Source organism: Puma concolor, chromosome D4 (assembly GCF_028749965.1).
Source record: "Puma concolor isolate L17-30 chromosome D4, mPumCon1.1.hap2, whole genome shotgun sequence".
In the NCBI taxonomy this organism is placed as follows: domain Eukaryota; kingdom Metazoa; phylum Chordata; class Mammalia; order Carnivora; family Felidae; genus Puma; species Puma concolor.
The window spans coordinates 73,190,252-73,201,819 of record NC_141679.1 but is presented as its reverse complement, the minus strand read 5'-3'; the positions used below and the strand labels follow the sequence as shown (position 1 = coordinate 73,201,819).

Below are 11,568 nucleotides of genomic sequence, written 5' to 3'. Positions count from 1 at the left end.
TAAAAAGAAAACCTAAGATTTTATTCAACTAATTAATTCATGAGGGACTGAGCGAGATGTTGACTTCAAAGGAGAACTAGTGGGGTGCCTGGGTGGCTCAGTAGGTTCAGCCCCTGACTTTGGCTCAGGTCATGATCCCACGGTGCAGTTTGTGAGTTCCAGTCCCACATTGGGCTCTGTGCTGACAGCTCAGAGCCTGGAGCCTGCTTCGATCCTGCGTCTCCCTCTCTCTGCCCCTCCCCCACTTGCACACTGTCTCTCTCTCAGAAGTAAATAAACATTAAAAAAAAATTTTTTTTTAAAGGCCAACTAGTAAGATATCAAGGTTCAGAGGAAAATTTGAAGAATTTATGTATATGTATATGTATATGTATATGTATATGTATATGTATATGTATATACATACATATATAGATGTCTGTTAGGTGTGCTGAGATGAACCTAGTCAATAGAAAGTCTACCTAATACCTAATAGAATTAGGTAACATCTGGAAAGTTTACAACACCCAACACCTCACTGAAAAGACCCAGTAAACTTGCCCATTTCCAAGTTTTGTACTATTTTTCCTGATATCATCAATTTATAAATATATGCATACATAGACACATATACACAAATATATTTAATTGTATTTATTTACTCTGCAGAAGGACATGGCAGAGAAGAAGTATAGGTTGGTTTAAAAAGGTCATAAATGAGTGTATTTTTGTGGAAGCAATTACATGATTTCAAAGTTCACGAAGAGTTAACCTTAGCAGAACTTTTGTCTAAATTATAGAGGACAGACCACAGTATCCCCACTGCCCATCTACTACTCCCCAAAGCATGCTCTTATCTTTGCTTCACAAAAAAATAATTAGCAAGAAAGCCTGCTGCAAAAGAGCCTAGGCAGTTTATTTTTAACTACTTCTTTTTAAGGCTACACAACAAGTTTGGCCCTTATATGGGTGTGTTCATGGGTGGTTAGATTTAGAGCAGGCTCATGGAAGAGAAAGCACGTGAAGATATGGGTTTAGGAGTGGGGGGCCCTGCTCTTGGACAGGCATAACAAGCTCGAAGCCTTCAAACTGGAACTTATTTCCCCCACCCTGCAGCCTCTCCCTACCCCAACTTGCCAATATTCCCTTTGGGTCTCAGTCTCAGTGACTCCCACCACCATCATCAACCCAGCTGCCCAAACCAGAAATTTAGGCGACATCTGTTAATTTCTCTTTCCTTTTCCTTCACATTCTACTGGTCACAAAATCCAGTGGATTCCACCCAATACCACTCTGATTTGCCACTTCTCATTGCCAATGCCCTGCTCCTGGACTTGTCCTCTCATGCCTGGATTCCTGCAGCAGCCCCAGGCTGGTCTGCCCGCCTCCCTTGTCCCAGTCCCACAGAACAGACATGGGAGCCTTTCCTGATGAGGTCACTCTCTGCTTAAAACCCTGTTACAGCTTCTGAGCAACCTCCTTTCCTTGGTTTATGAGGTCGATTTTATCTTGCAGCTTTAATGCCTCTCTCCAACCATCTGTTCCTACTCTAAGGAGGTCCTCCCCATTTCTAGAATACACTGTCAAGTCCCTGTGTCTCAGCATTTGCCCATCTTACCGCTTGGATTCCCCTCCCACATCCTTTTCAGCCTTAGCTTACTTCCTCAAGAAGCCTTCCGACGCCCCAGGCTGAATATCTTGGGTGCAGTAGGAACTCCTGTTAGCTCCTCCCCCACCACAGCTCGGTTGCCTGGTGTAATCTTGTCACCTGGTTGTTTGCCGCGCTTCTGTGGATTGGGCACTTGGCTTCTTGCCCTCTCACCTTGCCCTTGGAGTGCCAGCCACTTCACCCCAGGTCTCTTTTCCCCTCCTCGAAGATTCCCGCTCCTTCTGCCTCTCACCCCTCTTCCGCTGCCACCCGGGGTGCCACCCTGATCCCCAGGCAGGTTCAGATCTCCAGTTCGTTTGCGATGCTTGAAGCACGGCAGACGTTTCCTCCTGGCACGGTCCGGGACTCTAGGGTCAGCTATGTCATTGTGTGCTGGATATCTGTTCCCAGTTGCGGAACCTCCGCGCGGACCGTGTCTCTCTGACCTCTGTGTTCCCCGGGCCACCTCGCGCCAGGCGCGCAGCAGGTGCACGGGGAAGTGAGGGGCGCGTAGCAAACGAACGTCTGGCGGGCGCGCAGAGCGCGCAGGCCGCGCGGTGGGGGGAGGGCCCGCGCCCTCCTCGGGACCCCGCGGCGCTCTCCGCGCCCTGCGCGGCGCCGGAAGCGGCCGGCCGGCCCCCTCCCCGCGGCGCCCGCCGCCTTATCTCGGCGCCTCGGGGCCGCGGGAGGAGTCGCGGGCGCGCCAGGAGGGACGCGGCGGCGGCGGCGGCATGGGCCGGGGGCCCCGGGGCGCGGGCCGCCCGCCTCGCCGCCTGCTGCCGCTCCTGCTGCTGCTCGGCCTGGCCCGTGGCGCGAGCGGAGCGCGGGGCGCCGACGGTGAGTGCAGGCAAGGGACGGGCAAGGCGCAGGGGCGCCGGGTGGGTGCCTCGCTGGGCCCTCGACGACGCCGGGCGCGCCCCGGACGCTTCCCCGCCCCCAGGCCGGGCGGGCGCGGTGCCGGGGCGTGGAGCGCAGGCGGGGCCCCCTCCGGCCGTTGGGGCTCGGGAAGGCGGGCGCACGGACGGAGGAGGGGCTCCCCGCCCTCGCCCCGGGCCGCCGGGGGGCGGGGGTTGGGGGGGGGGGGAACCTGTCGCAGACTGCCTCGCCCTCGGCGCCCGGGGACCTGGGGCGAGGCGGGGGTAGGCGGGAGCGCGAGCCCCTGGGGAGAGCCGCGCCCGGTGTGGAAGGGCGCGGAAGGGCGTTCCGACTGCACTGTCACGCTTCCTGCCCTGCTGTGGCTTTTGCACGACAAATTCTTTACCCCAAGCAATTTTCTTTCTGCCTTTTAATTTTTTTTCACCTTAATGAAGACCCAGATGCTAATGTGGTGAGAAAGAAGTGCAAGGAAGTTTACAGGAATAAAGCATTCCTTCCTTAACCAAGTCATTCATCCAACACATGGGCCTTGAATAGTTTCCCTGTGCAGGATGTGATGTCCTTGCGCTGGCCCTCATTGAGCTGGTATTCTGGAGGCCACAGACAAGCAAGTCAACCATTTCCAGACAATTGAAACGTATTGTCACATGTGGTGCGAGTTACACAAGAGGATTCGAACCCTTAAGGGCGGTGGTATTTACCCAAGTAACAGTAACGGAAGGCAGACTGCCCTAAGTGCTCCGAAAAGGTGTAGGTGGTCAGAGGAGAGCAAGATTAATTCTAGCTTGGGGAATCTGGTGGCATCATGGATGAGAGGACTGTTGAACTGGGCAAACAAGGCTTGGTAATATTTGGGTATGTGAAGATGAGGGAAAAGGCGTTCCAGCTCATAGCAGAGGGTACAGTCAGCTCTCCATAAATACGTGTGTAGAACAAATGAATTCTACATGGAAGGGACAATGTGAGGATTCACACGGAGGTGTAAAAGCATGGGGCCTGTGATTTCAGTCTGACTGGAATGTAGAAGATGGGTGGGAAATTGAGGTGGAAAAGCAGATTGAATTCAGCAGAAGCCTGAGCACCTTAACTGGCAGACCCAGGGATTTAGACTTAGCTGTTCCTGGGTGCTGGGAAGCCATTGGAAGTAATTGGAGGTTTCCGTACAGGGAGTGACATAAAAAGTGAGAATAAGAAAACCCTCCAGCTTTCTTAGTAAAACCATTCATCCTAAGGTGGAAGGGAACTTCCACGAAGGGAGATATGGGGGGATTTTGTGGCTCCGACTCCTGTTCCCCCAAATTCTCTTCACCTTTTTACTTTTACTAAAATTTTAGTATCACTGGTGGACATTTCTCTTGATGGCTTAACCTTCTGGGATGGCCATTTTGGTACATCAGTTATCCTGGTAGGCTTTCTAACTTCCTTCCCGGACTTGGTGCACGTGGCAGAGTGCAGACAAACTTGTAGATGCTTGGGGCCAATTTCAGAACCTGTGTGAAGATTCTCTAGCCTAGGAAATGCTCCAGCGTGGTCCCATCAAGTGACTGGGCTAAGACAGTGGAACAAAATTACTACCTAAGGTCATCCTTAAAGGCTACTATCGGGTGAGTTTCGGGAAATGGAAGTCAGGGTTGCCCCGCTGAGCCTCCTCTCCCTATGTAGGCATCCTTCTTCATTTCCAAACGTGAAGAATCTGGTTTTATTAAGGGCATGTTTCCTTCCAGTGGACAATGTGGGGCATGACTGGAGGCTTAGAGGCACTGAGGAAGTTGTAATAGCTGGCCTGGAATTTCTGAGGACTGGCCCCACTGTAAAGACAGCAGGAGAAGGAGACTGAATGGAGATAATGAAGTAGAAATGGAACGGAAGGACCTAACAGACATTAAGGTGCAAGGGAACAGAAGAGAAAGGGGACACTAAGGTTTGGGGACTGCGTGAACTTAGATATATGGTTCTGTAGGAGGAGGAAGAAGGTTTGGGAAGAAAGATAAGTCATTTTGGATTCCTGAATTTGAGGTGATGTTAGGGCTTCTGGAGAGGTTGAACTCAATAGGGCGTTAAGACTGTGGATGATAGGTGTGTGCCAGTGATGGAGACTTGGTGGTCAGTTGAAGCCTTGAGGTTAACAAGAGTAGAGCAGTGAGGCTGAGAGCTAGATGCAGAGAGCTCGAGGGAGTGCGGAGACATCCGTTGGCTCTTCAAGATATTCTTCAAAGTGGGGCACCTGGGTGGCTCAGTCGGTTAAATGTCTGACTTCGGCTCAGGTCATGATCTCACAGCTCACGGGCTTGAACACTGTGTCGGACTCTGTGCTGACAGCTCGGAGCCTGGAGCCTGCTTTGGATTCTGTGTCTCCCTCTCTCTCTGCTCCTCCCCCACTCATGCTGTGTGTCTCTCTCTTAAAAATAAATAAACACTTAAAAAATTAGAAAAAAAAAGGATACGCTTCAAAGAAATTAGAAGGAGGGGTGTCTGGCTGGCTCAGTGGGAGGAGCATGCGACTCTCAATCCCGGGTTGTGAGTTCGAGACCCACATGGCATGTAGAGATTACTTAAATAAAACTTAAAAAAAAAAAAAAGAAGGAAAGAGAAGACAGCATTCGGCTGGCTGGTGGTGGTAAAGAAGACACAAGCACGTTTTAGAATGAAGGGTATCATTCCATAGAGAGGGAGACACTGAAAATTAAAAAATAAATGAGGTATTTAATGGAGCATGTCAAAAAGCAAAGTTGGGCTACAAGTGGGAAAGCTTAGTCTCTGAGAGGGGAGGGAGGGAGAAGAATGGAGAACTGCCCTTCCCTCCTCCTGAGCTGTCTACTTAGTGAGTGCTATTCATATTTCAAAACCAGCCCAGTTGTCTTCCCCTCCCCCCCCCCCCCGGAAGTTGTCCAGTTCCCTTGCAGCGCCAGCGGTACCCTGCCTGTCCCTGTGTACCATACTTGTATGGGATACTCTCACACTTGTGTACGTATTTATATGGTACCCTTACTCTACACACTGATACCATATTGCAGTGTAGTTGTTTACTAGACTAAGAGCTCCGTGTGAGTAGAGATCGTGGCCTGTATTAGGAGTTTGGTATGAAAGTAAACGAAGCCCACCCAAATGAGAACAGGCGAGGGCTCTTTATATAGAGTTTGCTACTATAGCAGGAGAGTCAACCGGCATCACTTACATTTATCAGACTCAAAAACAGGCAGAGGTGTATAAAAGCTTGATAGTGGATCAAAGGGGAAGGGGAAGGCTTCCTGTTGGCATGGAGAAGCTGGCGGTGGCTTTACTAACAGCAGGCGTTGTTTGTGATTGGTTACGGGAGTATATTTGGCTTTCTCTGATTGGTCCTAAGTTTGAAGTGAGGGCAACAGTTAGGGGAGCCGGCTGTTATTGATTAAATCCTGACCAATTTGGGACTTACAGCTACAGAGGCTGTGGTTTGACTTCCTGGACTGATGGCTGCAGATTGTGGGTCAGCGTTCTATTTTTGTATATGGTCTGGCCATTGTCTGTTTATAGATTCAGTCTCTCATTGGTTACATGTGCTGAATTACATTGAATTGTTATCCAAGGTGCTTTGGGGAAGAAAGAGTGGAGGAGCTCTATTCAGAGGGCCCTAGTGTGAGGGAAGTGCGAGTTGCACAGTTGGGAGAGCAGGAGGGTGTTGGTGGGTGGGTGGGGTGCCAAGCCCAGGGGAGGGAAGGTTAGGAATGGGCTAGGATGGGAACCAGTCAGTCCTGTTTCTCTCCCTTCTCCGGCAGGGCTCTGAGGCGGGAGTGGCAGGGGCCTTGTTGGCTCAGGACTGGCTGGGGTTCGAAAGGCCAGAAGGAGGACAGGCAGAGGCCTTGAGAATCTAGAGGGAACACTGGGGCAGAGGCCTGAGGAAATTGTTCTTGCTTTGTAAAGTGCACATGATGTCACTAATCATGCATTTCATAGGCCTCTTATTCACTCTGTCATCCTGAGTCAGAGCAGCATAGTCACTCTTCAGCCGGGGGTGGTGGTGGGGGGGGGGAAGAGAAATGGTTGAGGGAGGGAGGGAGGGAGTTGTTTTGGAATGATTTACAGTTGCTCAAGGTGAGGGAGCCGAATTCGAGCTGATGAAGAAGATCCTCCCTGTAGCCTGTCTTCCATCTCCAGGGACCTGGCCCTGGGCACGTCTTCAGCCTTCCGGTCAAATCCTAAAATGGGTTCCCCATTCTCTGTAGCCCCAGGTAGCAAGTGGCCTATTGGCAGAGGAGACAGGGGAAATGAATTGCATGGATTAAAAAGAAGTTTTCCATCTGGTTGACAGTGTGAGTCAGGTGTGAGGCAACGCTTAGTGGGTGACATGCTGGATGTCAACCGAGGGTGTGGCCTCAATGAAGCGCTCCTTAACTCAAAACCTTTGAAATTGGGGCACTTAGGATTGGTTCCTGGTCTGTAGGCCACGTGTGGGGGGCCCCACCGTGAGCTGGTGTTGGTCAAACAGGAAAGGGGACACAAGAGGGCAAAAGGGCAAAAGGAAGCTAAGGGCCCTATAACCATTTTCCACAAGGAAAGACTGCAGGTTCCTGATGTGGAATGTCAGTCCTGGGTTGGGGTGTGGAAGAGAAATGTATGGTGGTCCACATTGTCCTGCAAGGATCGCTTTGCCCGAGAGGAGAGTGCACTCTGTCTTGGGGGATTTTAAAGCAGAGGCTATGGTTTTGTTTTGTTTTGTTTTGTTTTGTTTTGTTTTGTTTTTTGGGGATGTGGAAAGGAGAGAATTTGAGGTTTCTCAAGTTCCATTCATTTCAGGAATTTGATGCAGTCCTTTAAGAGCAATGCAATTTTGGGGTGCCTGGGTGGCTCAGTCAGTTAATCCTCCAACTTCGGCTCAAGTCATGATTTCTTGGTTCATGAGTCCAAGCCCCACATCAGGCTCTCTGCTGACAGTGCAGAGCCTGCTTTGGATTCTTTCTCCCCCTCTATCTCTGCCCTTCCCCTGATTTCTCTCTCCTCTCTTTCTCAATAAATAAAATAAACTTAGGGGTGCCTGGGTGGCTCAGTCGGCTAAGTGTCCAACTTTGGCTCAGGTCATGATCCCACTGTTTGTGAGTTCAAACCCCACATCAGGCTCTGTGCTGACAGCTCAGAGCCTGGAGCCTGCTTCAGATTCTCTCTGCTCCCTCTCTTTCACTCTCAAAAATAAACATTAAAAAAAAAGAAAGGAAGGAAGAAAAAGAGCAGTTTAACATAATGTGGAAGACTTGGGAATGCTCTTCCAGAGTTTTAGCTGGATGTTTTAGTTTTAAGCTTGTTTGTTTCCTCAGGTCATTTGCAGTGTTTCCACATATGGCCACAAGTATATCCTGAGAGACAGGATCTCATGAAGCTTGTGCAGTGCATTTGTTTGGTATGACTGTGAATAGCTGGGGATTAGATTAAGATTTAAATGGAAGCACTCCATTTGTGATTTTAAACTACCTTCTTCCCTTGGCAGTGGACACAATCTCTTCATTGTGTTGTCAGAGCCCATGTGCTGTTATTTCATTTAAATCGTTGCTTGCATATCGAAATACAGAGCAAGGGCGCCTAGGTGGCTCTGTTGGTTAAGTGTTAGACTCTTGATTTTGGCTCACATCATGATCTCACGGTTTGAGAGTTCAAGCCCTATGTTGGGCTCTATGCTAATAGCATGGAACCTGCTTGGGATTCTCTCTCTCTCTCTCTCTCTCTCTCTCAAAATAAATAAACTTAAAAAAAGGAAAGAAATACAGAGCGAGAATGTCTTGCTCAGGCTGCCACCCTCCATTCCATCCTGAGGTTTGGTCTACTTGGTGCTTAGAGGAGAGGAGGGGGTGGTGAGCAGGGCTGAAAGGGTGAGGACGCTGAACACTTCCAAGGTCTGAGTCAGGTGTTACCCAGAAGGCCGGAACGATGTGGAGAAGACAGAGGGGGTGATTATGTAAATTAAGGTATTATGGATCCTAGAATATCAACCCCATGAATAGGTAGGCATCTGTCCACACAAAGATACTGCTTTGGGTTTTTGCACAAGTGCAGTTTTCCATCACCCTCTTCATTAGTATAATTGGGAGTTGGCTAGCTGTTCACTATTTTCATTTATTCATTAATGGAATTGTTGAGTGGTGGCTATAATAGCATCTAACATATTCTAACTGCTTTACGTATATTAACTCATTTATTCTTTATTCCTCACAACAGCCATATGAGGTGGGCTTTTATTATTCTCACATTCAGAATTACAGGAAACTGAGGCACAGAGACCTCTCAAGGATTACACAGCCAGAAAGTGGCATAATGTCTCTTCCCCCTGCTCTTAACCACTGTGCCAAATAGCAGGCACTGCATCTTGCATGACCTGTTTCTAACAATAATTGCAACATCAACGGAAAGAGGCATAAATATTCATGTAAATTAGCCCTTTGTTTAGTGCTTTATAGAGTTCATACAGCATTTATATTTTTCATTTAATCCTCGTGACACAATTCCATCTCACAGATTAAAACTGGAGGACTGACAGTTTAACTTGCCTGAGATCACCTAACCAGGGAGCAAGAGAGAAGTCCTCCAGTCTAGGTGGAGACACCAAAAGCTGTCTCGTTCTCTCACTGTTGAATGTGATTTTAGCTGGCTTAGTTGATAAGGAGTGCTGAAGGGAAGTGAATCTAGGTCATCCTTGCTGGGGGCACAATAATAGTAACAAAAAGGGCTTAGCCTTTTTGTCTGTCTAGACCTTAGAGTCCCCATTGTCTCTGCCAGTAATTCTAGGTATCCCTAGGGTGGGGGATGGGGGTCCCTCACCTCCGTAGGAGTGCCCTTGGTTACTGCATGGCCGCCACCTCTTCATGACAGAATTAAGTCATCCTTGGTATGGATGTGAAGCTGCCTCCCTACACCTCCTCCCCCCCACCCCACTTCCCCTCATGCAAAGGCATGGCAGTCTTTCTGTTGGCCTGGAGAATTCCCATTCCTTGGGAATATCTCTGTCACCTTGTCCAGCTATGCTGTGCATCAGTTTAGACTTGGTGAAAGAGATCTTCAGTGTTGCCTTTTCTTTCCCCAGGATTCTGACCCAAGTCCATGAGGTTGAACCAGACTTGCAGTGCTGTTAGTGTGGTGGACCACACTAGGAGCTCCACCCAGGAGCTTCTTAGAAATGCAGATTCTCAGGCCCCACCCCATACCTACTGAATGAGACTGTCTGGGGATTCTGGTGTTCCCCGCCTCCCCACCTCCCACCTGGGGATTCTGTTTTAACAAGCTCTCCCAGGTCGGGTGACCAGCTGTCTTGGTTTGCACCTTAATGAGGTGTTTTCTGGGTCATAGGATTTGTAGTATTAAAACCAGGATGAAGGGGTCACTCCACCTCTATGTGATTCTTAACTGAGCTACAGGCTGGTGAACAGTGGAACTGTTGTGTGCTCAGATGTGGCCCTCCCCGCCCTGTCTTTTCTCCCCGCCCTTGGATTAGAGTTGTGCTTCCTGCCCCTTTCTTTAGGATAAGTTGTTTTCCCCTGCCCCCCAAGAGGCTACTTAGTTCCTCAAGCAATTAGAACTCAGAAGCTGCTGTGTAAGGCCCTACAGACTAGGTTAATTATGGCTGAATAACAAGATTTAGCTGAAGTCCTTCCTCTGGAAGCTGCTTTCCCTTCTGCAGGTAGTCTGAGAAGCTTTTGGTAGCCTCATGTATGTCTTGTCTTTTTTTTTTTCCCTTTTTTTTGAGACACAGAGAGACAGAGCCTGAGCAGGGGAGGGGCAGAGAGAGAGGGAGACACAGAATCGGAAGCAGGCTCCAGGCTCTGAGCTGTCAGCACAGAGCCCAATGCGGGGCTCGAATTCACAAACTGAGATCATGACCTGAACCAGAGTTGGATGCTTAATCGACTGAGCCACCCAGGTGCCTCTACATGTCTTCTTTGCTGGTATGGGGAACAGACATTTATTGAACCAAACATGCCAAGTACTGTCCTTTTGGGGTTATACTTCGCTAAATTATTCCTAGTGGGTCATTAAGATAGGTACTCTAATGATGGGGTTTTGGGGTGGTCGGGGTTTGGAGTCGACGGCCAAGAAAGAATTCTTGAAGACATCTTTGGTGCAAAAAGGTGATTTTATTAAACTACGGGGACAGGATATGTGGGCAGAAAGAGCTGCACTGGGATTGTGAAGAGTGACTATATACCTTCAGGTTAGGAAGAGGTTAGGGACAGCATAAGTCTCTAAGGTATTTTGGAAACAAGGTTTCCAGGACCTTGAGGGGCTAACTGTTGTTAGGAAAACGTCATTTAGTATTGCTTAGTAAAACCTCAGTCATGAGACACTTGAGATACATATCAGGGGCCACATATTTGGAGTATAATTGCCAACAAATACTTGGGGGTTAAAGATAAAGGATGTTTGCAAAGGAATTTTTATGTGTTTAAGGAGACTCAGGATCCTGGGGAGGGGGGGCAGTCAGGATAATGTTAAGCCAAGGTTCTCTTTTGCCTCTAGCAAAGTGTCATCATTGAGGCAGCTGAGTCCTACAGGGAGGTCACTCTGCCTGTTTCAAGGACTTGTCATTGGGCTGTAGGCAGTAAGGGAATTTAATTTTTCATTTGCCTTTGTTTCCCACATTACCATGGCAAGCACTTAAACTCCCTTACATCTTGATGAGGCTGATATTAGGGTTCCAGGAACGTAAACTGAAGGAGACTCCTGGCCTACAGGATTGTGATCTTTTTCAGTCAACCATTTGTTTTCTTTCCTTTCCTTTGTTGTTGGCCAGCCAGGAGTGTCTGAGGAATATCACACACATCCCACCTAGGGGATGGGGCACGGGATGCTGTTAGTTTATACTTTGCCCTCAACTTGCCTTATGTTCCCTCATCACTAAGGGTGAAGTCTCAGATGATTAGGGAGGGGGCAAGGACTTTGGAGCCCACTTTAAACTCTTCTGCTCAAAATGTGGTTCCCCTGGGAGCTTGTGAGACCTGCAAACTATAGGGCCCCACCCAGACAAGCTGAATCAGAGCCTGCAGTTTAACATTGTCTGTCACCAGGTGATTTGAATGCTCTTTAAAATTTGAAAAGCCCAAAGCCCT

The 11,568-nt window shown here is 48.9% G+C and overlaps 1 protein-coding gene across 1 annotated transcript in view; it reads left to right on the top strand.

Annotated features, from left to right (window-relative positions):
• The first annotated feature begins 654 nt into the window (after positions 1-654).
• Positions 655-11,568, top strand: part of SUSD1 (sushi domain containing 1) — a 138,715-nt gene continuing 127,801 nt past the window's right edge. Inside the window, exons 1-2 of the mRNA XM_086683946.1 lie at positions 655-674; positions 2,142-2,464. Of these exons, the coding sequence (XP_086540072.1) occupies positions 655-674; positions 2,142-2,464 (343 nt within the window). The remainder of the gene's footprint in view (positions 675-2,141; positions 2,465-11,568) is intronic.